General features: G+C 42.2%; 5 protein-coding genes across 5 annotated transcripts; 3 read left to right on the top strand and 2 right to left on the bottom strand.

Moving 5' to 3' along the window:
* Nucleotides 1-164: 164 nt before the first annotated feature.
* LOC311340373 (essential MCU regulator, mitochondrial-like) lies at nt 165-1,714 on the bottom strand. Its single transcript, XM_084465272.1, has 3 exons — nt 1,529-1,714; nt 523-679; nt 165-430 (listed from the first exon to the last, which is right to left on the bottom strand). Exons 1-2 carry the CDS (start codon nt 1,685-1,687, stop codon nt 542-544), a joined length of 297 nt encoding a protein of 98 aa, XP_084321398.1. The 5' UTR covers nt 1,688-1,714; the 3' UTR covers nt 165-430; nt 523-541.
* Nucleotides 1,715-1,992: 278 nt separating this feature from the next.
* On the top strand, nt 1,993-10,102 carry LOC311340250 (putative RNA-binding protein Luc7-like 1). Its single transcript, XM_084465136.1, has 10 exons — nt 1,993-2,561; nt 3,043-3,137; nt 3,538-3,636; nt 4,613-4,723; nt 5,751-5,894; nt 7,332-7,508; nt 7,674-7,852; nt 7,950-7,979; nt 8,122-8,319; nt 8,749-10,102. The coding sequence occupies exons 1-10, from the start codon at nt 2,501-2,503 to the stop codon at nt 9,002-9,004; spliced, it is 1,350 nt and encodes a 449-aa protein (XP_084321262.1). The 5' UTR covers nt 1,993-2,500; the 3' UTR covers nt 9,005-10,102.
* A 202-nt stretch (nt 10,103-10,304) lies between these two features.
* On the top strand, nt 10,305-12,989 carry pane1 (proliferation associated nuclear element). Its single transcript, XM_084465503.1, has 6 exons — nt 10,305-10,441; nt 10,529-10,605; nt 10,789-10,887; nt 11,245-11,324; nt 11,610-11,701; nt 12,649-12,989. The coding sequence occupies exons 1-6, from the start codon at nt 10,385-10,387 to the stop codon at nt 12,805-12,807; spliced, it is 564 nt and encodes a 187-aa protein (XP_084321629.1). The 5' UTR covers nt 10,305-10,384; the 3' UTR covers nt 12,808-12,989.
* A 1,699-nt stretch (nt 12,990-14,688) lies between these two features.
* Nucleotides 14,689-15,846, bottom strand: mb (myoglobin; the record flags this gene model as incomplete). The annotated part of the gene is made up of 4 exons (XM_084465720.1): nt 15,818-15,846; nt 15,547-15,632; nt 15,170-15,383; nt 14,689-14,829 (listed from the first exon to the last, which is right to left on the bottom strand). Exons 2-4 carry the CDS (start codon nt 15,627-15,629, stop codon nt 14,689-14,691), a joined length of 438 nt encoding a protein of 145 aa, XP_084321846.1. The 5' UTR covers nt 15,630-15,632; nt 15,818-15,846.
* A 1,236-nt stretch (nt 15,847-17,082) lies between these two features.
* Nucleotides 17,083-20,964, top strand: serhl (serine hydrolase like). Its single transcript, XM_084466195.1, has 12 exons — nt 17,083-17,267; nt 17,449-17,592; nt 17,695-17,808; nt 18,150-18,191; nt 18,301-18,320; nt 18,470-18,544; nt 18,677-18,774; nt 19,071-19,150; nt 19,232-19,266; nt 19,385-19,461; nt 19,559-19,646; nt 19,858-20,964. The coding sequence occupies exons 1-12, from the start codon at nt 17,213-17,215 to the stop codon at nt 19,999-20,001; spliced, it is 972 nt and encodes a 323-aa protein (XP_084322321.1). The 5' UTR covers nt 17,083-17,212; the 3' UTR covers nt 20,002-20,964.
* The last annotated feature ends 6,223 nt before the right edge of the window (nt 20,965-27,187 follow it).

Below are 27,187 nucleotides of genomic sequence, written 5' to 3'. Positions count from 1 at the left end.
GAATACCAAGATAAGGAAGTGTGATGTAGTGTTACTATGGGCTGACATGGACCTATCAGAATCATGTGTACCATTACATTTGGAAAATCATTTTGTTACGGTAGTTTCTGTGAAGATGTAAAAAACAAAAAGGAATACCAAAAGATGAATACTCTTCCTTCATGTACTTTTAAATGTTTATTGCGTTGCAAGACACACCGACATGCAGACAGGAGTGAGGACTTACAGACAGATCGCCTTTGTAGCCTCACATGATTATGATATGACACCACTTCAAACGATATTCATGTAAACGAGCTGAAAGAGAGGCAGACGGAGCTCGGCGATAGGGGATGCATCGTGACGCCATCGTGCTTGTCGACTCCAGCGAAATCTACTGTTCCCTCTTTATTGCAACTGCCACCCTTTCCCACCACCGTTCCGAAGCACCCTGTGGAACACAAGTCATAATAACCAAGGTTAATATCTGGACGGTCGTAATGCGCAATGTGTTTTACATTGAAATGAGGTGTTAGACGTTACATTTTAAGAGGCTTAGTGTTCAGTCATCGTCATCATCGTCCTCCGGGACGAAGATGTCATGCTCCTCCAAAAGAGCTGCAAAGTTCTTGCTGATCAGAGTTCCGACGTAGAGGAAGGGCACCACCACGATGGTCATCCGGATGAGACCAAAGGATGTCTGGACAAAACGGCGGGGTAGGGGGGAGAGAAAGGTACACATTGGGAATCTTGGAAGACAATGTGTGCACCAGGGTCCAGAAGGAACACGGCTGGGAGATGGGACTGTTTGGCTGGTGATGTTTACCTTGGGCCCTTGGCGGGCGATGTAACACGTTTTTATACACACTAGAATTACATGCATAGTGAAGCTTTCAAATGCAAAATAAAAACATATTTGGCCTTTACGCACTGTATGACTGTAAACTTGCAACGGATATTGATTGGGGATAGGGATCATTTAACTGAAAGGCCCTGCTCCACAATGAAGGCATACAATTCATAAAAAGACCAAGTTGGTGTCATCCATTATAATAAATGCCAGTCAGCTCTGCAAAGTCCTCATGTATGAACATTTATGTAAGTATAGAACGTTTGTTAGGGAATAAAATATCTGAAATACTAAACGTTGATCACACAACGATAATTAAGTCAATGACAATAAGGGCCCCACATTAGCGGGCTGTCAAATGTCCACGGTAGTAATCAGACTTTGCTTCCATTTCCGGGGCTCCCTCTGGCCGATGTTGACGGCTTTTCTGGATCCTTCTTGTCCACGACATCCACATACATGATTGTTATTGGTACACGCTTTGTTAGGCGTAATACTGACAGCACTTTAGGACAGACTGAAACTACTGCTACTGCCCAGAGGCGTATTGAGGTAAAACCCCCATCAATGAATTTGCTCAGCCGAACGTTCGGGACGTCTTTGCTAAAGGTGGTGTCAACACACTCCCTGAGTCACGCCTACACCGTAAGAACCACCTATATTCAGAGTTACAGCCCGATGGCTTCCTTAAATACCTACTTTATTCGGTTTCGGTAGGATGGCACCAGACGCGGTCGTAACGGTTCGACACGGAACCGCCTTGGATAGGTTTGATGTTTGGGAGCATTTCTCACGGCCGAGTAATCCAATATGTTTTTTGGCAAGTTGCCGTGAGAAACGCAGTACCGCTGTCGCCATTTTCCCCGAGTGTATAGGGGGGCGGGACGACGGACCTGAAGATACATTTGGGGGGGTTGCTTTCAGGGCGGCGCTTGACCTTGACACTTTTTTATTAAATGGATTATGTAGGCACCAAAGATGATGTCAATATCATAATTAAATATTGTCATTCTCGGGTGGTTCATTTATGCATTATAAGATTGTATGCATAATTCATAACGCCAAAGTCGATGAAGTCAATGACGTCGGCTGCCAATCACCCAAGCCACCACAGCGCGCGAGAGAACTGCAGCACTTCCTCAAGGCGGAGAGCGCGTGACGCGGCGGCTGCGCGCACCGAGAGATAGGAAGTCGAGAAGAGAGAGGACATTGGACAAACTTTACTTCTAGCTGAATGGCTAGAAATGCAATTCAATACTATGATAATCCTGTTACAGACAACTGACGATTTGTCATTAATTGAATAAAAACGTCTAGCAGCTGGCTTACAAAACACTATTCCGTATTTTGCCACCGCTTTCTTATTTCGACCCGCTCCAGTTCAGACGAAGAGGAAGGCAGCAATCCAGTGGTTTCGAAATTGCGTTGCCTAAACCTGGCTCGTCCAACGTGGTTCCCTTCACGTTGTTTAGCCGTAGACAACTTTTTGTTGTACTGGAATAAACAGTAAATGATTACTGTACATAGCAAGCGTGTTTGAAAAATAACTTGGGGAGTCCTGTGTGAAAAAGTTGTCCGTGGTGGTCCACGAGCCACCGTCGAGGCCTAGGTGAAGGCTGCGTGTGTGAGGACCGTCGGCGTGGAGCGGCTTACCATCAACACCGATTAAACATGTCGGCCCAGGCACAAATGCGAGCGATGTTGGACCAGCTCATGGGGACGGGGAGAGACGGTGAGTTTGATTGACGATGCGCTGGTTACGTGAGGCTAGGTGGAGCTAGCGGCGGGATATGCCTGTTAGCTTCCATGCTAACGTCAGCCAGATGCTGCAATTGAGTCATGCTTTGCATTTGTAGCGTTAGCTTCCCTGTTTGCACGATAGCCTGGCTGTGGGGCTACCTGTTGGGTTCGGGTAGACCTCAAGTTAACGTGTCAACGAGATGTTTAACTCGTATTATGGCTTCTGTTGTTCTGTGGTATTGATGAGCCTTTTAGTTAGATATTAATATTGATTGGTGTGTTGATCGGGTCTCTCGGCACCAGTTTACATTTTTGATACTCCTTTTTGATACTAATCCTAACAAATTCTTGTGTTAAACGAGTTTCATTTCAAATTCAGTATCTGTCAATAGTATATTTTGAGAACAAGCTCAGAGGCGCCAATGTTCAATAATATTAGGGGTCTTTCATTTTGATCTTATTGTGTTTTATAGGAGACTCCATGCGGCAGAGAATCAAATTTTCAGATGAGAGGGTCTGCAAGAGTCACCTTCTGGATTCATGTCCCCACGACATTCTGTCAGGCACTGTGAGTACTTGGGCCAAAGTGTTTCACTATTTAAAGATGTATATTCTGTATAGCACTCTTTCAATATGTTACTGAGATTTGTGTAAAAATAAATGGCAGTTAAACCTATAGTATCCAGATAAAACTAGATGTTTCCTTTGTAATTGGATGTCTAACTCTTATTTTAACAGTTGTAATGGCTTGCATTGTTATTCATTTTGTGTCCATATCTTTATTTCGGGGTTATACATTGCCACTCGAATGTTGTTATTAATGTTTAATTGTTTCCCGTGTCTTGCAAGACTTATATTTTTTTCAAATTGGTGGGCCTTATAAACATTCTCCGCTCTGTTGGCTTTTGTGGGGAATGATAACATGATCAGCTTGTAATAGTCCTGCATTGATGTGATTTTGTCCTCAGCGGATGGACCTGGGCGAGTGTGTGAAAGTCCATGACCTGGCCCTTCGTGCTGACTTTGAGATTGCGTCCAAGCAGCAGGAGTACTTCTTTGAGCTGGATGTAAGTTTTGCTGCCATCGTCCAAACACGTAGCCAATGTTTAGAGAGTACAATTTGCTGTACCAGAGTACGGCATATGTAAAGTATGTATCTGAATATGGCAGTGTTGCTGGGCAAAATGTATACATTTCTGAGAACGATGACATATAATTGTCTGGTGAGATTTAATGCGTTTTAAGTGTGGGAGCATAAGCATTTTTATAACATTGGTGTATGCTTCTGGCATTGTGTGATAGAGCAAACGCTTTTCCACCCCTATTGTATGCTAACCACTCTGAACCACATGTCAACAACACAACTACAATAACACTGTCAGTAACATTATACAGGAAGCTACCTTTTATAAGCTATTGCTACATAGCTAACATTAGCATGGACAGCGGTTTGCCTAAATGGAAGAAACGCAACAAGTTCAGCTTCAAACTTAATTCCGTAACTCGGCAAGAACTGTCTCCGAGCGTGGAAAGCAACGCAAATGTTGACTCTTGGTTTGCTTCTATTTCTATCATTCTTTCTTTACCGTGACCGACAGGAGGCGTGAAGGAATAGAAAGAAAACGATAGACATTACGTGAGATTACAATGGATTACATTTTCTGATGCCTAATGCACACTTTGATAACCCTTAACACAAATATAAGTAAATTATGTATTTCTTTAACACACTTGCACTGTTCATCATTCAATTTGTCTAGGTTATTGTGGTCAAACTCAGGATGTTATTTAATAACTAGTGCAGTGCCCATTCAAAAATGTGACTCTTTTTGTGTTTGTTTTATTGTCACTTTCAGTCAAAACAATACACAGACAGGGATGCTTAAAAGCAAAGCCATTCAATAAACATTTTTAATATGTAAATGTATTATGGAAATATTCAAGTCATTCTTTCAATTGTGAGAATGGAACGGCAGCCAACCTATTTTCAACGTGGTTGCTCCCACAACACACACCCTCTCACCACCAACCTGCCCTCTCCAGGCCGCTGAGCATCTCCAGTCCTTCATCGCCGACTGCGACCGCAGGACAGAGCTGGCCAAGAAGAGGCTGGCCGAGACACAGGACGAAATCAGCGCAGAAGTGGCTGCCAAGGTGATCCTCCCATCCACAGGTCACAGCCTCCGGGTCTCAGTTGAAACCCCCCGGCGTGGGATTCAGTACTCAGGGGGGTGGGGGGGGGGTGGTTTAGTAGCCGGGGTCCCCGTTGAACGATGACCCAGGTGCAAGATTCTGGAGGGCTGGTGTGTTGGACGCACTTCACCCTCATGGTAGCGGTGACTGGGAAGGTGACTTCGGGTTAATCACTCACCGATGCCAATTTTGGTTTTCGTCACACATGAAATGTGAGACTGACTGTTCCTGCTGAGAGCAGGCAAGATCACACACACGCTCACTGGAGGAATTAGGTTAAAAGACAATGCGCTTGGTTTAGAGTTACCTTGGTGAAGCTAGGAGTGGGTGAGCTCGGAGTGGTACAAGCTGAAATGTTTAAAGGAGAACTTTTGGGATTCTTCATCCAGAACCCTATTTTCCAATCATTTCCGGTCTACAGGACTAATGCAGAAAACAATAGGATTTCACAAAGCGTAGCTTAGTGTTATCTAAAATATATATATATATATATATAATAACAATGATGGAGGAAGCGGGTTGGGATTGTTTTGGGAATAGGGACATTTCCTGCAACAAAGAGATTACAGAGCGAGACTTAGAAACGATAAACAGACTGGGAAAATCCAGCAGACTTATTCTTTCAGTCACCCATCAAATCTGAAGGCCAAAGCCTGTGGAAAGTTAACAATTTTACACTGTCATCTACACAGTCTGAAATTGCGGCCCTAGTTTATTTTTAAATCATTGTCAACATGACCTTTTCTGCTTTTCAGTGGTTTTCAGTGAAGGCCCTGTCGTACATTTTTTTTAAATCATTAAAGAGAATTTATATGCAGTATCACAGAATAAATTCAGCAGAGAAACGTTTTCCCAGGGTATCTTATCCTATGAGTCCTTGTTATGATCTTCACCTTTGCGTCCGGGCTGGGTCCAGTCCTCAGTCTATATTCTTTGCACATCAGACCTGTGTTTAACGGGTGGTTCTCGTTCTCTCTTGGGGCTTCAGGCAGAGCGCGTCCACGAGCTGAACGAGGAGATCGGGAAGCTGCTGGCCCGGGCGGAGCAGCTGGGCGGGGAGGGCAACGTGGACGAGGCCCAGCAGGTCCTGGAGAAGGTGGAGAAGACCCGCGCCCTGAAGAAGGAGGCGGAGGTCAGAGACTTTGCCCTCCCATGTTCAACATTTGTAAATGCAGTTACCTCATGAGCGTGGAGAGCGTTGCTAAAAGGCTGGCCGAATAGCGATCACTGCTAAAGAATTTTTATTTATTTATTAGAATAGGAACTAGGGGTGTGAACGGTTACAAAAAATTGTAAACTGTTACACGGCCCCTTTTTTATTTGTGTACACGGTTAACCGTTTTTTATTTTTTTTTAAAGTGGACCGCAGTCACGATATTGAGAATGAGGAGTCACGTGATTTTTGGGGAGGGGAGGGGTTTGAGCCCGTCCGCCATGATGGCATCCACGGCTATCGGTTGCCAGGGGCAACGTTGTCAGAGCGGCATAGAGACAGATGAGGAAATACACAACATAGAGACGCAGGAGACATTACGAGATAGAAATAAAGAAATAAATGGAGAAGAATAAGGCGAAGGAAAAGGGTCCTAGTGAAAATGCAGAGAACACAAGAAGACATTAGAAACCATTATAGTCAATGTAGGCTATTCAACTGGATACGGCAGCGGCACGGCACCGTCAGCAAACCGGCACTACTTTTTTTTTGAAAGTTGCCGGTTCGCAGCCGTGTCTCAGAACACTTGTACAGCCATTCAGTTTATGATCTTTATTCATTAATTGCACCGCGGCCGAACTGATGCGGATATTCTGATATTATGTAAGCATAAGCACGCGGAAACCACTGCTGTCAAAAGACGCTGATCCATTTTCACTGTTGGCGCGAGTTGCTCTAGTTCTACCTCCACGGCCCTGCAGCGTGCAATTATCGGACAAGATTGTCCTATAGTGTGTGGTGTTCCATCTTGTGTCCGAATCTCATGTATTTGTATTTACGATCGGAGAGCAACAAATCGGCTGAGATTCTCTTTATGTGTGTGGTGTACATCCGACTCAAAAATCGCATAAGATTAAAAAAATCTTGTAGTGTGGGACAACTGCGTTGTCCATTTAGGGAACCTGACAAACTGTAACCCACTGTTCTTATGGTTTCCTCGACGATCGTGTGAGGCATTGGAGCAGTTTTTAACGCTTTTACGCTTTTACCTTTAACGTTTTTAACGTGTTACATGACGTAATGCACGGTGGTCAGTTACCCAACATTTATCACGTGCATTTCTTAGCGCATTAACGTTGTTAAAGTGGAACATTTGTAGCTTTATTAATCTCTAAATAAATAGTATGTGTTAATTTTGATTGAAGATTTAGAATTTTTTTTTTTTTTCTTCGGTTTTCGTTTACTGATTTTTCCTAAACGGTTATGATTTACTAACCGGTTACACGTGTACCCGTTCACACCCCTAATAGGAACAATCCAGATCAGTTGTTCTGGAAACTTATTCATACATTTGTCTTTTTAAGTTGCACTCCATGCTTGCTGTGCCATGGTTAACAGTGGGATGTTGTCTTGCAGGATGTATACAGAAACTCCATGCCAGCTTCCAGCTTCCAGCAGCAGAAGTTGAGGGTGTGCGAGGTCTGCTCCGCCTACTTGGGTCTCCATGACAACGATCGCCGCTTGGCTGACCATTTCGGGGGCAAACTTCATCTGGGGTTCATTGAGATTCGCGAAAAGCTTGACAGGCTGAGGGTGAGTACCATTTAGTACTGACTCGCAGTACAAAGTGATGCGGGCTCAATGTGAGGACGGATAAAATACTTAATGTTGTCATTTGATTCCAATCTTTATTCAGCTTGTACTAGCTGTTCTGCAGTTGATGTCCCAGAACATAATTCTTTATTTTGTGGGTTTCAGAAAGCGGTGGTTGAGAAACAGGAGAGGATGAGGATGAGACGACGGGAGGAGCGAGATCGCGAGGAGGAGAAGGAGCGAGAGGGCGAGCTTGAGCGGGAGAGAGAGCGAGAGAGCGAACGGGAGCGCGAGAGGGAACACCAGCGTGAGAGAGAGCGAGAATGGGAGCAGGGGCGAAGGAGGTGAGGGCCACCCGGCAGTTCTCTGTTGACAAATACCCACAAACTTTTTCTTCCCTCCCGGCGACTTTAATAATCCCGGCGTGTTTTCTTCCTTTAGGTCAAGGTCTCGGAGTGGTGAGCGATACAGGTACTTCCACTTTTTAACACTACAGTTGTCATCCCCATCCGTGGCGAAGCCCGCCGTCCCGATAAGGCCTCAGAGCGGACGTCCAGGTCCGTTCCGTCATGCGTGTTCCATCATGTGGTTCTGACGCTGTGTTCTGCTTCAGGGACGGAGGCGGGTCGTCCTCACACCGTTCCCGGCGCCACCGTTCCTCTCGCTCCAGGGAGGAGGGCGGCGAGAGGGGCGGAGCCGAGAGGGGAGGAGGTGGAGGCGAGCGGGGCGGCGGTAGTGAGCGGGAGAGGAAACACCGACACAAGGAGAGGCACCGCTCTCGCTCGCACTCTCACAGGAGCAAGAGGAAGAGGTGAGAGCTCCCAGCCAGGACTTACCCCCCCCTGGTCCAGGGCCAAGGCTCTTATTGGCGAGACTATGGCCCAGTCCCATTTCTCTCCCCTTAACAAGAACACTTGCTTTGAGTGCCCTTAGCTGCAAGTCAGCTCCCGAGCTGGCTAAGTATTGGGACACCCTACCCCTTTGCGGGAACACGCAAAATCTAGAGTTAGGGCTCAAATCTAGGGGAAGGGGGAGAATTGGGACAGGGCCCAAGGGGCGCCATGGTAAGATTGATACGGGGACCAGCAAACATGCATTGATCGTGGTCGCTGGGCTCTGAAGGCGTAGAGCATTGTAGATGTTCTGTGGACACAGTTCCTCATGGGAGATCTCAGTGCTACAGGTACATGTAGTACTTCAGTGAACTGATCGCGTGTCCCCCCCCCCCCCCCCCCCTCAGGTCCTCAGCGGACGCGGCGCCCCAGCCCGAGGCGGAGCGCTCCCTGTCCCAGGAGCAGCGTTGGACGGAGGGCGGGGGAGCCAGCGTGAAGCAGCAGGAGGAGCGGCCGGAGTACGGGGAGTGGGAGGAGAAGGGAGAGGAGAGGTCGTACTCCCCGGACATGGTCAGAGAGAAGGAGAAGGAGCGGGAGCGATCGCTTTCCTACGAGAGGGACCACCGCTCCAGCTCCGAGGAGAGGGAGTCCGGAGAAATATGAGCGGCAGGAAAAACCTTGGAAGTTGTTTGGATGTATTATTTAGTTAAATGCAGCAGGAAATCTTTGGGGCTATGTTGGTTAGAGAGTGTGTGTGTGTGTGTGTGTGTGTGTGTGTGTGTGTGTGTGTGTGTGTGTGTGTGTGTGTGTGTGTGTGTGTGTGTGTGTGTGTGTGTGTGTGTGTGTGTGTGTGTGTGTGTGTGTGTGTGTGTGTTGCATGTGTGCCTGTCAGCGCTTGGTGTCTGTTTAAAAAATAATACAAATAAAAAAACAAACAGAAAGGGACATGGAAATGAATAGATGAGGGTCAGGCGGGGATTGTTTCGGGGTAATGAAAAAACAGCTAGTGAGTCCATTTGAGGTCACATGCGGTGACCTTGTATGTTAAACCTTTCTTTTGAATTGGAGCCAGCGGGAGGAAACCAAAACGTAAAGACAACTGAGCTGAAAAAGAAAAAGATTTTTTGAAAAGGGGATTGGGATTGGGGGGTCTCGGTGTTGGCTGTGTGAGAACAGAGAAATTCATCTGTGGTCTGTTTTTATTTTACGTAAGCAACTAGTTTTTTTTGTATCTTGTCTGTGTGTTGTCAATACTGTTATTTTCCCTTCCTGTGAAATGTGATGTTTCATATGGGGTTATGTAGCTATCGATTTATTTACAGAAATTATAGGTAGACTCATTGATGTACTGCATTTCCTTGAACCTTCAAGCCCATCCTGAACTGATTTGATTTGGAAATGCCAAAGTACCGGAGGATGTGGTTGTTTTCTTCCGTCATTTGCCTTCGTAAAACAATTACACATTTTAAACTGAGTCGGCCATGCATACAAGCAAACTGCAAGACATACATGAGTCCATCCTTAATTTAAATGCAGTGAAAAGTTTATATTTTGACAATAAACAAGCTTTTCCAATCCAAGGTATCCTAAATGTCTTTCCAGTTGGTAGGGGGACATGTACATTTATATAGTTTGGCGTGGTACATGCATTTAAGGTATTGCAATGTTATTTCAGGCCCTGTGAACAGATGCCATTTGTAATCTGTAAAAAAAAATTGGCTGTATGAGGGATTTGTACTTTGCTGTGCCATCTACTATAAAGTTAATAAACTTTCTCCATACACTGAAACGTCTTTGTCAATGGTCATTTTTCCAAATGATACGCTGAAATGGAGGTCGTGTAACAGCACATGCTGAACCACTAATGAACGATAGGGGGCAGAATACAACTTTTCGATGAAACGTAGACGTACGTACAGCAACGTAAATGTGTGACGTCAGACGCACGTTTGCAAAATAAGCGGGCACAGGGAATACACTCTGAAGCTGATTTTATTGTTAAAATGTATAACTTGTAACCTAGCGTTTAAGCGTTAAAATATCATGTCGCTACTGAGGCCATTAAGTAGATTACCCGACCTAAATTCAGCCAGTGTTCTGGTAAGTTTAACACAGCTAACCTTAACCTAGTGGAGAGGGGAAGAGGCAATACTGGAGGAGTTTTGTTGATGTTTGTGTTTTTTCTAGCTGGTGGAGAATGAGGAGCACTACCAGCAGAAATTGGCAGATGTAATGGTGAATGAAAAATCGGTTATGGTCAAAGTGTGAGTAAAAGTTGAGAGTCATTGTATGTTTACACTCGGCATGTAACAAGTTAACTTGACTTGACAAATAACATACACGGACGGCTCACAATGAAAAGTATTATTACATTTGTGTCTAAAGTCGTTTACATCCGGCCAGAAGGATGAGCTGTGCCTGCTGTGTTTGTTTGGTGTCTCCATCAGGAGGCTGGCTAAGAGCCTGCCACTGCCCGCGAAGCATGAGCAGAACCGTCCGAGGATAGACCTGGTCGTGTTCATCATCAACCTGATGTCAGAGCTCAGGTCAGTGCGAGCACACTGGGATTGTCTCATTGATTATGGTTTGTTTGTCTGACCCTTATATTATGTATTACAATAACTACAGTACCGTATGTCGAGTATTCGTGTTTGGGTATAGCCTACATTACGTATTGATTGACAACTGCACATCTCAAAGTGCAGTCTAAATACATCTATCTGACTGCATGGATTTAGCAGTTAGCCACTGCACATTTGACATGTTTACATTCAGTGACTTGCAAGTGACATCTACAACAAGTGTTGCAGCCCCAGGTTTTTAAAATTCAATCAAAGTATTTTATTGATTATATTATTTTTGTTTTTGTCAGTTTGATTCATGTTGATCTGTTTTGTTCTCAGTTTGCAGTCGGCCGAAGCCTCTCTGAAGCACTTGGGCCCAGGCTATTTTCTGGGAAAGGTTTGCTTCATGGTCACTAACGGTAAGGAAATGGGGAGAACCCCAAACCTCAAACACCCTAATCAAAATACAGTTTTATCTGGGTTGCTCTCAATGTATGAATATTTGCCAACAGCTCATCGGCAAAATCTACATTTATAGAACAAAAAAGAATATCATCATTCGATTTCTGCTAGAAATTGAATTTCATGAATCCGGATCCTGAAAATGTTTAAAGCTGCACATGGACCTGTCTTTGCTGGTGCTTGGCTAACTCATTTCTTGTTCTGTATTTGCGGTTCTGGGTGTAATGGCCCATCTGGTGCAGCACGTAACGCAGCCTTACCGGCAGAGCGCATGGAGGCAGTCAGGAAGCTGGCGTCGGGTCTCCGCTGTCCTCTTCTATATGCAGAAGATCAGGTGAGTGGACCGGCCTAGAGAACCAGATCATGTGCTCTGTCTTTGGCACTTCCATGACAAGTCGGCCATAACTGCGTTTCATATAAAAAAGTGGGCTGGCTCTCTCTCACAATCCGAAAAGAGCAACACTGTCTTTTATTTATTTACAAGGCCTTATGTGGAAAGCTCCCTATGTACCTATCTTCACTGCTAAATTTCACCAATACATCATATCAAACTCGCTCTCAGTCACACATTATACTTGTCATTTCATGCACCAATAGCAACTCAGGAAAGATTGCTTTTAAATGTTATGCTCCTGTCCTGACGGATGGAATAAACTTCAGGACTCCCTAACACTGGAGAGATTAGTCTCAATTGAGACGTTAGACGTTCAAGGGAATGATTGAAGTCGCATTAAATAAGGATTGCTTGTGTTTTAAATAGCTTTCTTAATTGTCCCATTGTATTATTTATATGTATTGAAATGTTGTTCTGCTTGTTTGACCATTTATATCTATTGTACATTTGTATTTCTGTGTTTATTTGTATGTTGTAAATAAAGGTCAAATACATTTAAAAAGACATGGCCAGCGTAATTCCATGTATTTTTCATGTCCTTTGTTTTTCTCTGAAAAATGTAAATAATTGTTGGTGATGTTGTTTATTTTGGGTTTCTATTTAAATCTTTCTCTCCTGCTCTTTTCTGCTCTCTCTTTACAACTTTTACCTAAATGTTGGTGTTTTTGGATAACAACGTGTTTCTTACATTGCAATGATAAGTTCAGACCACGTTGCAGGGTATTTGGGTCTCTTGTTTTAATGTGTGCCTACTAAGGTTAGCTGAGGTAGGTCCACTAGACAAGGGAGTACTACTAATGCTTGAACCTTTTGGTTGAGGATGTTGGAAACAGGAAAGACACCATTGTGTGATGCTTGGAAAGTGACCTCTTTTAACCTCACCCCAGACACCAGATGGCGTCACCAACGCGGCAGAAAGACTGCTGGTGATTCTCAGGGTGGCTGCAGGGTGCGTTCCCATGACGACGGCGCTGTTCCTGTCCAATCTGAGCCGCTGCACCGTTCCCACTGAGGAGGAGCAGCAGAACTTGGATTACGACGCCTGAACCCACTCTCCATCTTCACGCTTATCTTTCATCGAAAAGGAATGATTTTAGTTGTATGTTTGTATTTTATTCTTCCCTTGTGATGTTTCCCGGTTTATATTGAGCTGCATTTATATATATTTACATTTTAAAGTTGGGGCTGACAATGTTAGTCATGTTAATAAAAGTAGGTTTGGAATCTTCTTGGTTTTGTCTTTTACTAAGTTGGATTAATGGTGTTTGACTAAACTAATGCTTGACTTAACACACAACTGACTCACAGGACAAAGAGGAGAGGGCACTGAGGTAGAAAGGCTAAATGTACTTAAAAAACATGGATGTATTCTCATGACCACAACATCACTGTGTGGTGTAAAGCACATATGTTTACAAATAACTAGAATTCCTGAATGTATAAGCATATACAGTATTATGTTGGGCCACAGATTGTACTGTAGTTATTAAGTGGACCGATAGAAGGCAAAAATATTTTTCTTTCTGTGAACTCGCTGAACCTGTACAGGTGGGTCAACAGTAAAAAATGAATTATTTCAAATGCAAAAACTGCTCAAAATACATATACAAATAAAGGTAAATCAAATTTATTTATCCGTTCGGCTCAGAGATGGCATCGAAGAGAGAGAGGAGGAGAGAGCAATCAAGGCTAAATATGCTGGCGCCTAATACCACTGATGCTCCGTGTGGTCAGTCACGTCTGTGACCTAATAATAGGTGTGCTATTGTTGTCTCTTCAGCATCAGGCCTCCACTCAGGGCTGCTGAGGAGGTCAGAGCACTACTTCTCATTGGAATTCAGGACGGCTCCATAGGTCTCCTGCCAACAGTCTGTGTGTGTGTGTGTGTGTGTGTGTGTGTGTGTGTGTGTCGGGTCAACAATACATGATTACACCTCAACGTTAAGACATTAAAAGTCCTCTCAGGTATTGAACATGAGCAGACTAACATGACAGGGTTTGTTTTTTTCCAAAAATAAATGCACCATGATTTGTAAAACCACTAAACCCCTAGCTCAAAGGTCACCTTGTCATGCCGGATATAATGTTATGGAGATAATGTTGAGGAGTAGCAGGTGTAATTATTATTATGTATCATGTTACTACATTATTTAATATGTAAAAAAATATAATTAGTCCATCTTTTTCTTGGTGGCGAGGTGCTGCAGAGGGTCACATATGCATCCACTGGTGTGAGTCAGAAATTAAATATGTAGTAGACTATTTGGCGCTACAGCATGACATGACATCTCATATTTCTTTTGAATGTGAATCAGTTTTTCTAATCTGCCGTCGTACAGGCAGTAGCAGTGGCAATACTAAAAGGTTATGGATTGGGTGAGGTAATGAATCAATATGTTTGGATGGGGAGAATGTCAGTATACTTAAACAGTCAAGCCCAATCGTGATATACCATAACAATGCTTGGAATTTTTATGATGAGTATATTTCGAACACTATTCCCCCTAACCAAGGCTGTTATAAAAGTGGTCTTGGATATTAAGCAACCGAATCAATCGAAAATGAAAGTGTAAACTATCAAACTTTTAGTAGCCAACTATGGCTAGTTTTGAATTTCAAATCATATACTTATACAAAATAAGCCAGTATACAAATATGAATATGCTTGATTGATTATTGTTTGATTGGACCATATTTTCACTTACATTTCCGGTTAAGTGGAAGATGCTAAAAGACAAAACCACACAAATCACCCACAGTCAACTGAATCTTTTTATTACTAGAATTGTATTGCCTGTACAGGAACCAAGATCAACAGTGTTCAATTAGCATACTGTTCTTTTATCTAAAATTGTTGCAGAGTTAAAACCGGTGTCTCCTGATGAAGGATCCTTTGGACATGATGAGGTGGTTCCCTGGTGGAGAGATTACCCAGAGAATCCCAGCACTTTGTAGGTGGCATCAATGTCGGCAATGACCGCAAACATCACCTTCCTTAGAGCTTCCTGCCCGGCAGCATCAAGCCCCGCCTTCTCCGCCATATGCTTTGTAATGACCTCTGTGATCAACTGCAACCAGAAACACGTGCAATTGAAAACATCTTTTCATTGTCATTATCGTAAACAGGAAAGAAATAAGACCTAATAAAATATCCTTTCGTACTCAAATGAGAGGATTTGAGTATACTCAAATGTGAAAGACACATGACTGAATAAGAAACACGCCCAATTCTCTCACATTTCACTCTCAAGATTTCACCCTTATTATTGTGAGAAGTTGTAGTCTCATATGCCTACATTATATCTTGTATATTACATACTAACTAGTTCAACATTAATCACAAAGACCAGTCCAATGGTTAACCATTACACACACCACAAAACACACACATGAACTCAACGCAAGCACCTTGAAGTTGTGGATGGGGATCTTGTGGACGTTGGCATGGCTGGTGGCCAGGGGTGTGAGCAGAGCGGCATGGTCTCCCCTGGTCTTCAGCAGCTCCCCCAGCCTCCTCAGGACCGTCGCCCCCTGGGCTGCGACCGCCGCGTTGGCCGCCGGCTCCCCTACATCAGCGAGCTTGGGGAACAGCTTCTGGGTGTCCGGGTGCTCTGTGAATAAACTGGAAGAGCGGGAACAGAAACAGGCCTGTGAGTGACGGATATGAAGTGGGTGACCTTCTGGAGAAGCACAGAGAAGCAAGAGAGCACAGGACTAAAAGCAGTTGTCTTCATTTGTTTTTCTAGTCCCTTTGTTGTTATTACCTAATTAGGACACATACTTACCGAGTCAAAACCAGCCCCCCGTGTGTGTTGTAGTCCGCTTCCACTGGACCCCAGCATTTCAGGACCAAGTCATAGTCAGCCATGATCTATACAGCCATTTGATTGAAAGCATGAATGTATGTATATATTGTGCATATTGTGCATATGCAATCTTATCAACTCTGTGAGCCTATCACATTTAACAGAGGATGTTTTATCCCCCCAATGCAACATAGGCTCATCATAGGTAAAAAAAAACAAAAAAAACAATGAAAATAAATTAAATACATACCAACAACAGCTTCTTGTATGACTGTGCAGAATTCCAGAATGAATTATAAACTGACCTACTCACTCACTGTGCACTGATATTTATACCTGTCTATGACGGACACACACACACACACACACACACACACACACACACACACACACACACACACACACACACACACACACACACACACACACACACACACACACACACACACACACACACACACAATACACACAATCAAGTGCTCTCAGCCCTCATCCGATCAGTTGATTCGTACACAGCTAATTTTAGGCTATCCCATTCTACAACATTGTCCTGTTTTGACGTTTGAGTGCCTCACTTTAATGGAATTTAATCAATTTTCATGTAGGCCTACCTTTTCTTTTCATTCTTAGATTTGTATGACTTTTTAGGCCTAACTTCATTTGTGAATATTAAATTATTTATATTCCTACTATTTTAATTTCAAGGAAATTTGGAAATGTTTTCTCTGCTGTCCGTGACACATTATTTCAGCTATCAGTTAATTTTTTTTTGTCATTTGTTTAAAAACAAAGCCTTTAAATTATGAAGTTTGTTGTTTTCTTCTCTCCAGGGCGCTATGCAAACTGAGTCTATTATCAGAAAGATAATGCATTCTAGGCAACAAACTCTAGGTTTATATAGAGCTGTTGGTATTGAATGCTAAATACTGTACATTCTTTATAGAGCTCAACATACTCCTGCCTTTGTATATCTTTATATATATAGGCTGTATATACATGGCATATATATATATATATATATATACATTGCACCGCTGTGTCTTGTTGGGGGGAAAACGGTTGTAGTGGGCAATGCCAACTTGATTTGATTCATGATGAGAGTCTAAGATTATTATTAGATTATTTTGCATATTAAAGACACTTCCTCGTAAAAGTAACTGTTAGGGCTCTGAAAATACCTTGCATCATTATTACATATAAATCAGACCCGTTCTAAATTCTGAGTTGGCAAACTTTGATCAATCTTATATTATATACCATCTTTGTTTTTTATCATTAAAATGAAAAAAAAAAAAAAAAAACTAAAATACGGACAAAACTGCGTGTAAAAATACGTAGCCCTATGAAAGTATTTATGTATAATAATAATAATAATACACAGTGGGTTAGAGGTGAGGCCCTCCTCTTCCTGGTTATGGTGGAATGATTGGGCAGCCACAGATCGAGCCAGCCAATGAAATACGGAGGCTAAGTCACGTGTTTTCCTACAGAGGAAACTGTAGGCAAACAGAGAAAGTCGGTCCTAATCTTTACAGTGACTTGAGACTCTTTTGACACTTTTGATTGGTCTGACTGTATAAGCATTTGTTGTATTCTATGTGGTTTTTTTCTTGCCATTTGAATAACTTTAGAGCGATCTTCGAGAATGATGCAAACTGTAAAAAACGTCCGACACTTGGTGACATCAACTAAACTTGCCGGTACCTAAATGCGTGTTTCTGTTTGGCTGTCTGGCTGTCTGTTGATAGCATGTGTGTGAGAGTGAGTGGTTGTTGTGATTGGACCACTGAGAAGAATTCTCTGATTCCATCTCTCCAGAGTCGCAGCTGGATGTGTTGTTTTTTCCAGCAGTTCCAGTATGAAGCGCTTGTGGTCCTGTAGTTTCAGAGCTCACAGTGGCAGTCCCATGGGGCCAGATCAGAGGCAAGGTCTGGGGTCCAGACCACGGCCGTCCTGTGCTCTGCATCCACGGCTGGGCTGACAACTGTGGTACTTTCGACACACTCCTCCCCCTACTACCTCAAGGTAATGCAGTATATGCAAGTGCTATTAGTCAAGTTAAGCTGGTAAACAATCGGCCAAATCAATTGAGTTAAATTAATTGTATATCTTTCTTTGAATCCACAGATTATAGATATGTGGCGATGGACATGACCGGTCATGGTCAGTCATCTCATCGGCCTCCTGGAGTCCCGTACTATTTTCAATCATATGTGGCTGATCTCTATCGACTTGTTAAAGGTGTGTTAAGGAAACTCAAGACGGCCACAATATTTAATTAAAATGTGGTTGATCTATACAAATATAATTCCAAAGGAGTACTAGTGTAATCTATCAATCCAGATAGCTTCTATGGGATTTGCTGAGAATTGCTGATGTCCACTGCTGAACTGTCTTCTACACTAAAATGTTATGAAGCTCCATTTGGTTGTGGTAGTCTGACCCATTTTAAACAATTAACTGCAGCATGTGTTTCAAGAAACAACCTGACTTCTCACAACAGATATTTAAGCAGACAGTAAGTCTCAAATGACTGTTCAATGTTAAATAATGTTAAAAAATGTTGTTCAACCTTTTTACAGCTCTGCAGTGGGAGAAATTCTCCATTATTGGCCACAGTATGGGTGAGTGACAGCCTATGGTGTTGTATTATATGTAATAACTTAATCACTCATAATCCACATAGATTACGCCTGTATAATATGTTTCTATATGTCATTTATCTTTTGACAGGGGGCAATATAGGTGGAATGGTAAGGAACTTCTTGGGTATTCAATTATTTCATCACCCTTACAATGACAAACATAAAAGCCATATTACTTAACCGTAGGAAAGTTTTTATATTTGTCTTGATTTCAATGCTTGATTAATGTTTCTCTTCTGCCATTGTGTTATCCACAGTTCAGTGCACTGTATCCTGAAATGGTCGATGCATTAGTTCTGCTAGACTCATACGGATTCTTACCTACAGATGTGGTAATCAAACGCTTCTTCAAACCTCTTTATACATAATATATACATTTATTTCCTTGAGTTGCCTTTGTCATGACATAATACAGCACTCATTGAATTAAAGCTAGTAAAGCGACATGTGACCTTTACCTTCAGAAAGAGATGCCCCAAGTGATGAGGCAGGGAATAGAAGAGCTGGTGAAGTATGAAAACAGAGAGGAGAGGGTGTACACAAAAGACCAGGCATTTCAGAGGTATGGAGAACCCTTATCAACATCTGTCTCTGTCAGTCATTGTTTTTAAATTCCTTGTAATTGAAATGACCATGATCACAGATTGTGTTCCAGAGTGAGAGCATTTCAATCCAACCATCATTTCAATGCATCACCTAAAGGTCTAATGCACATTCCTCCTGTGTTTAGTCCTGCCCTGATATCCCTTATGATTTAACTTCGTCGTTTTTGGAAGCAAGAATGTCCATCAAAGACTCTGTGCTTGAAGGTACAGCAGCACAACAGGATATGGTAAAAGTGTTCTCAATGTCTTCCAGGTTACAAGCTGGAAACCCCTATCTCTCCGAAGACTCAGCACGCATCCTTTTAGAAAGAGGCACCAAACAAGTAGAAGGAGGTAAACCTTGATGCTTCTTTGACTTTTGTTATCCTTTATGCTCTTTCTCATCCTTCATTTCATCCACTTTTTCTTGTACAGGAGTTGTTTTCTCTCGTGACTTCCGGATTAATCTGGTATGTGCAGATCGTCAACGTTCCAATTTTCAGTAATTTCCAAATTAAATTAGAATATTGTGCATGTAACCATGATGATGAACTTGTGCTTTCTATATTTGGTTCCTTGTGTTTTCAGAAGAACATAATGCGTTTTAGCACGGAGCAATGTCTGGAACTACAGTCCAGGATAACGACTCGAGTCTTAGTGCTTCTGTAAGACGTTTGTTTGACTTATTGTGTTAAGTTATGGCGTGCTAGTATAATATCCCTATGTCTTGCCTTGTTACAGAGTGTTTTTATACCTTCACAGGGCTGAGGAGGGCTTTGAGAAGAGGTTTTCTGAATCAATCCAAGCCAAGTTAATTTCCACTATTCTCCAGGGTTACAGGGAGCCCAATGTGAGTGTGTTTTGAAGGGTGCATGGTGTAATAAATTAGGAGGGTGTACGTGGTGTTATAAGTCATGAATGTGGGGGTTAAAAAATTAAAATTAAAAAAATTATGAATCAGGAAGTATTTGTCCTTCAGGGTGGCAACTGCATCAGCTGGAGTACTGAGGACGCACATGTGATACACTAATATCATCTGTATAACTCTGTCTCTCTCTCAGGTTGTGGTGACCGTACCAGGGGATCATCACGTCCACCTGAATCAACCAGAGAGCGTCGCTCCTTTCGTTACTGACTTCCTGCAGAGCAACGGCCCCTCCCGCATAACAAGCTCTGCAGAAGAACTGGCCACAGCCAAGCTATAAACACACACGTCCGCATACAAACCAGTGTACGCTAACTATTCACCACTTCACCGTTCACCGCCTAGTGCCAGATGTACCCACCGGCCTGCCACATTCACATCTTCCCAAACGTTTTCCCATCCGCACACCATTTCCAGGTTGGCTAGTCTGGAACTGCTGTGGCCTAGGCACCCAAAGCCCATAGGACACGCCCGTCATGCTATAGTTAGTGTGGTTGCAGCCAGTGACCAGCAGTGGTCGTTTGGGTGGATGCTTTGAAAGTAGTGTGGCTGTTGCCAGGTGCCTGTGTGTGTTGCATGACTTGTTGTGCCATAGTTACCATGCTAACTAACTGAATCCAGCACACATCTTTACACTGTGACTAAAAGCCATACTGACATTGATGTAATTGTATTGTTGATAGTCCATTTATCAACCCTCTCTGCCAGTTGCTTGATTTAATTTCCGTGAATTAATTGAAACATTTATTATTTTTGATGCTTTTGGGTGTGACAGATAAATTCATATTAATCTCTTTAATTAATTAAGATATAAGGTTAATGATTAGAGTTTACATTCCATAGGTCATTATGGAAATTGCTTGTGCAGGGGAAAAAGTTTTAGTCATCAGGTGATAGGATCTATGGGGACAGAATAGAAGGCACATGCATTTATTTATAAAAAAAAAAAAAAATCAATGCATATTATTGTGATTCTGTTCCTGCTGTGTCTTGGATAAATATGTTTAATGTAAAAAGTTTAAATTATATGTCTGACAAAACTTTTACAACTTTTAGAAAAGTAATATTTTATTAAAACAATCAACAAATTAAACTAGCTCTTTGCAATCAAAAAGTCAGCATTTATTGAAAGTTGCAATACGGAACATTAACATTTCAACTAGTGTGGTTTAATTGACCTGGACATTTCTGGAGTCAATGCTGATCAACAATGATTTAAATAATGTTATCAATAACACATAATAATAATATATTATACAAATAAAAAATGCTGGCCGACCTGTAGCCCTCTCTTTCTTTCCATACCATGTTGACCCGACATGTTTCTACAGCAGCCCAGAACGGACAAATAGGTCTTGAGAGGACATTATCTTATCTCAGGATCGTTATCTTACTTGTTGGCTATGACCTATTGTTTTACAGACTAAATAACTAAATACAATTTATAAATTTATCAAGGACACTTGACACTACAGGATGCTGCTGGAAACACTTTGGCACATGAGGACCATCAAGCAAGCATCATCTCGCATCAGTCAATGTACCATTGCCTTCTTCAGGGTAACACTTGCCACAAACAGCTCTTGCCAAGGCTGTCCTCGTCTGCCTCGTTTGCTTTATCCCTTGAACCTGCTGCCCTGGCTGTCAGGCAATTAACTAATCATGACCCTATTATTGTTCACAACACAAGACATCACATATCTCTATGCAGATAACATTCTGCTCTTTATTCAGTGTGTGCCTCTTCCCCACATCCTGCATATTTTTTAACCACTCCAGCCGGATCTCTGAATACAAAATGAACGGGAACATCTGCCCTATTGCCCCTGAATGACCCCACCAGACTTTTGGCTATCCCCTTTAAAATCCCAGTGGTTCAGAACATACTTGTGGGTCTCTGGCCATCCCTTAGTTACAAGCACTGTGTCAATTAATCACAAGAAAGTGCTTGCGAAAGTAAAAACTGATGAACAAAGGTGGATCACCTCTCCCTTGGCATTCCATTCTCGTATTTAAGCTATTAAAATTAATGTCCTCCCACAAATCAACTTTACAGCTCTATGCTCCTTCTGGCACTACGCAAAGGTTTTCTGAAGGAATTACATTCTGTAATCAGGGCTGTGGGCCAGGGTTTGAAAAATAGTGAGGTCTGGGGCTTCAGTTTTGAAGGGCGGAGGGGCAACAAAAGTAACTCTCAACTGAAAAAGTAAAGTCTCAACTGAATTAAGCGTGTACTCATCTCAGATTTTTCACACAGTTGTATTTTGTTTACCATTTTATTTTTGACTCTAGAAAAATGACAGAGGCCGGGACCTCATAGCTACAGGCATGTCTGAAATCCCTCATTTTACTTGGGGGCAAAATTAAACATAGACTTAATCTTTAAACCCTCCAGCTACCCAAATCTGATTAGTGTCTGGGACTTTCGAACTTCCAATGGTACTATTGATCATTGGTGCTGAGCCCTCTGACTCTGGATGAGGCTCTGGCTCCTGTGCTCACTGTGAGTGATCGTCAGGAGCCATTCATTGGGTGCCAATTGAGACAAAGGTCTCATTTTCAATGGTGGCCTCGGAACAGAAATGGGTACAACTACTACAACAACAGTTCACATATAAGTAACATTACCAAGAGGAACCAAGGTGTCCAGTCCTAGCGCTTCCTGGACTTGCTCTTTGTGCTAAATATGGAAGGCAATGTTTCCCAGTTCGGGATTGGTTTTTGACAAATCTGATGAAAGAGTGACATAATGTTAGACGACATTATAAGAAAACATCATTTTGATATTGTGAGCAGCAGATAGCTTTCCATACATGCATTGGAATCTGTATTTGTATTTGTGTATGAGGTGATCCTCAATGTTCTCATTTACCCATTTACTGTTTTTATTTGAACAGCTTATTGACTATTGTCTAACTGCCATGACCTTCAAAGGAACACACAAAGTAGGCTGTTGTTTTGCAGTACACAGCTATGAACAAACAGCCTCTGCTTACAGTTTAAGATAATAACGGTATGAAAATGTCCCATACATGTTACACAACATTAGGCTGTGGGCTATACTGGCGAGAACAAACAAAGGACACAGAGAAATGAGTCAGGAGCAGTCTGAAATATATGATCTCATACAGCGGCAGGCACGCGGACACCCAGATATTCTCACATGAGAATAGAAATGAGCATTTCCCTCAGTAATAACTGATGGATAGCTGTGGCATTTCTAACAAATGACAAATGGCAAATGACTCACTGACTCGAATCATTGCTCGTAAATAACCAACAGCTTTGAAATTGAAGAAAGTAAAATAAGAGCAGATCAAAAGCCCAAGACAAAAGTGTTGTTTATTCATGTTGCATGTTATGTTACAATAATGTTATAATGTTATCCAAGTACTCAAGTAGAGGTTCAGAGATAGCGATAGAAGAGATAGAAGACTTTCACTTCCATTCTTCAGGAAACGGGCCAACACACTAGAAGATCACATCAATGGCAGTTATTGAGGCTATAAACCCAGAGGATCAGACAAGGGGAAAACGGAGAGGACTGACATCTCAATGCACAAATCAACTACAGGATGGATCAAGACAAAGACAAGCTCAGCACATTTATACTAAACCTGGCTAGCATTTTTCAGCCACATCACGTTTCCAAAAATCAAAGTCATGACAAAATGGAAAGCCAAGGTAAAAAAACGTAAAGGTGCTGCCCAGAAATTAAGAGACAAAAGATTGAGTCTCTCAAAGCTGATGCAGCTAAATGTTAATTAACTCAATTGTTGTCTACTTCTGCACCAACTAGTAGTAATGTTCCTGTAGAAGATAGCAACAGTGCCCCGGTCCCTCCAGTTGTTAGTGAGAAGAGAACCTTAGCCGACCCAGACTGTGATGATACTGAAGCTGTTGAAGTCAGTGAGGATACTGAACCAACCAAGTTGCTGTGGTGGTGAACTCAAACCGGTAAGCTTGGAAAGGGACAGACAGACTGTCATTTGTAGCTAACATGCTAGCGGGCAAGTTAAGCCTATGTTTAACTATTATTTTCATTCAAGCATATCCATTATTACATAATGAATATCATTCATTCTTTCATAATTTAAAAATTGGCAGCAACCTGAGTCAGAGTATGCAGGCTCAATTCATTTTTTGTTTTAATAATTATCATTACTGTTGCACGGAAATCTGCTGTATATGAATTGAATGTAAAACATCTGACTACTGGTGTTCCATTATAGTGTGATGATTGTTTAACTTTGAACTTAAAAAGCAGTTTGTTAATAAATTACCATTATTATTATCATAATATTTTAGAAGAAGGGGGAAGAGGAAAATCTTTTCAAAACACACAAAGATCTCTTTCTTCTGACCGTTTTCTCTTATCCTCCTTGTTTATCATGAAAGTTATGTTGAACAGCTTTAATAGTGCTTTTGTTTACATATTTGTTCATAATAGTATTTGTTGGAAAAGTAATTTTCATTTATAAAAATCTAAATATATTGTTTTGTCTTGAAACCATTAGTGTCTGATGTTTGTTGTCTATATATTTATGCTATAGAATGAGTGGATGGTGATGAGGCAGGATAGGAAGTTGTTGTAAGTTGTATAAGCCATATATTTCCGTAACAAAACAAGAAACAAGGGTTAACACACTAATGCCGTAGTATGAACCCCTGTCTTGAAATGCGTCCCTTCGTAAAATATTTTCTTGAACGTTTGGCCAAAATAAATGAATAAGGTCAATCAGTCAATAAAGTCCCTTTTTATGATAAGAAGATAAAGCAGGCTAAGAAAGGCCTAAAATATTTGTGAAAGCAAACCTGTCCCTGAAGTCAGAACTTAAGGGAACATGCAATTGAAATGAGAACAGAGCACAAAACTTAATTGAAATGATCGGGTGAATGGAAATTATTGAGGTTCATGGTCATTAATATGAATGTACATTCTTCATTAAATCAATAACAAGCGGCATTAAGATTGACGTGTTTAAGGATTCTGTGTTGACAAGAACATCCCTTATTTACACACTGTTCCAAAGAGTCTTCCTAATCCCTTCACAGAGAATCGCGAGGGGACACACAACACCTAGGCACTGTGCAGTCTCCCCCTAGAGGTCCTGCTATAATATAGTAGTAGGCCTGAGGTTAACGGTGCCTATGATGTTTGACAAAGTGATGTGAAATTGAACCTGTGACATCAGTGTGGAACCCTGGGTCTGTCTTGCTGATCCAGGTCAAGGGCTGTTCTAGCGTTGTTCCAAATAAAATGTCACTTCCTCCTACTTTGCTATTAGTGTGTTGAGCTTATAAGATTCTTGCGCCACATATCATAAAAATAGTCATAGCCTATTCAGCCATTGTCCTAGAAGCTGTGAGATAATCAAAACTCAAAACACTGCTGATGTAGCAGTCAGATGATCTGATATGGGTGAACTTAATAAACCTGTGTCACATAAACTGTGTGGTGGCCTTGGTGTTAAATGGAGTGTCAAGACGGCCCCGAATCCACCGGGAGGTCTGCTTTCCCGCACCGCAGACTCACCGCCCTCACCGCCCTCACCATCTCCTCCTTAAAAAAAGAGCATATTTCATAGTTATATAAGTTCCCCTCCCACTGCCCACTGTCCTCTCCCTTACCAGCAGGGCTGTTGTCATAGCAACTCCAACCCCTCCTTCGAACGTCATTGCCAAGAGCGGGACGAGAATCCTGCATGCAGTGGCTGCTCCTCTCGCCTCCCAGAGCCCCATGATTCACCTGTGATCCTGTCGGTTTCCCGCAGAGCCGGTCGCAGGATCCCTGTGATTTAACCCCAAAACCGTCCATTCATCGGTTTTTAAAAAACAATCAAACTACCCCAATTTGCATCGGCTCACGGCTCATCCGGCGGCTCCTACAGGTATGCAGCTCTGCTCACTTGGCAGCTTTAGAGACAGATTCGTAGGCTAGAGGCAATGGTGTTGTGCTGTGCTGACAGGCTATTATTAGCACAACTAACCAAATGTATAAAAGACAACAACAGTCTGCCTAATGAAGGATACTCTGAATGCACATTAACCCACACATATTCATTGGGCAGCTAATGGGGGTATTCTAATGTAAGTGAAATGTTTCATTCAAGCAGGATGGATGCAACGTAACCTAAAGGTAGACTTGAAGTAGCATTGCTTTGTCTGTTCCATCATGTCCTTTCACCTTCCTTCCTTCACCATACCCCTTCACAACCAGTATGTCTTGGTTGTTCTTGGATTGGTTCGTCCCTGTTTACCTGCTGGTGTCGGTGCTGGTGCTGGCGGGCTTCGGCGCCTGCCTCTACTGCCTAGAGCCAGGACTGCAAGATGCCCACAAGTGGAGCAACAAGACGGTCCGGCACCATCCACTGGTGGCCAGCATGAACTGCACAGACGAGGATACCAATGCCCTGATATGACCAGGAAGAGGAGGAGGGGTGGAGGAAAGCCATCTGTACAGCAGTGATGCCAGGACACTCGCAGGATGGGAGCCAGCACTTTAACGAGAGAGACAGACTCAAAGACTGTACACGAAACGCATCAGGCTATTTTACACCCTTTCTTTCACCTCGAGTTTATAGACTTTGACCGTTGAGATAATGAAAAAGGGGCCAAAAGCGTTTAAGGAAAGGTAAATTAACCAAAGGCCCAGGGAGGAGGATTTGTGATACGAATGATACGTGATGTAAATTGTTATATTTGTGCCAAATTTTGCAATCATTTTGTAACTTCACAAACCCTTAACAAAACCATCCCATGTTGGCGATGAGACAGGGAAAGGACTTTGTTGACAATGACAAGTGGGAATCTCAGTGTGCATTGTCACTGTTGCAATAACAGTTTAATTTATCAATAATAGTGTTTTAATACAAAACATCATTGTTTATAACCAATATTATTTAAATGCAAAACCTTGTTTATCAATAATAGTGATTCAATACAAAACATGATAATTTATCAATAATAGTATTTCAATACAAACCATGATTATTCATCAATAATAATGTTTTAATACCAAACATAATTTATCAATAATAGTGTTTCCATACAAATCATAAATGTGCGTGCCAAAAGAATAAAAAATGTACAAATATTTTCACACCTGGACCAATACAATTTCAGACAAAAACATATGGACCATGTTACATTTTCCCTCTGCAGCCCATTACACCCAGACGCTTCCTACGTCCATACGTCCTACGTCCAATAAAGTGCAAACACAACCGTCCAGCTCTCAGTTCTGCTTATTTGTCTGTTGGTTTCCTTTCCACATCTGAATGAAACACTTTATCTGAGAAGAAGAAAACAACAACACACAAACAAACAAACAAGATGGACACGGCCAACTGATTGACGGGGGCTGGTGGAGAGACACGGTGGAAGAGGTGGGATGGGTGAGTCTGACAGAGCGGCTTCAGAGCAGGAGGAATGGGAGGAATGCTGCTCCATGGCCAGGAACACCC

Source organism: Micromesistius poutassou (assembly GCF_964030765.1).
Source record: "Micromesistius poutassou genome assembly, chromosome: 3".
NCBI classification, from domain to species: domain Eukaryota; kingdom Metazoa; phylum Chordata; class Actinopteri; order Gadiformes; family Gadidae; genus Micromesistius; species Micromesistius poutassou.
The sequence above is the reverse complement of the archived record's forward strand: the minus strand, read 5'-3'. Positions and strand labels throughout refer to the sequence as shown.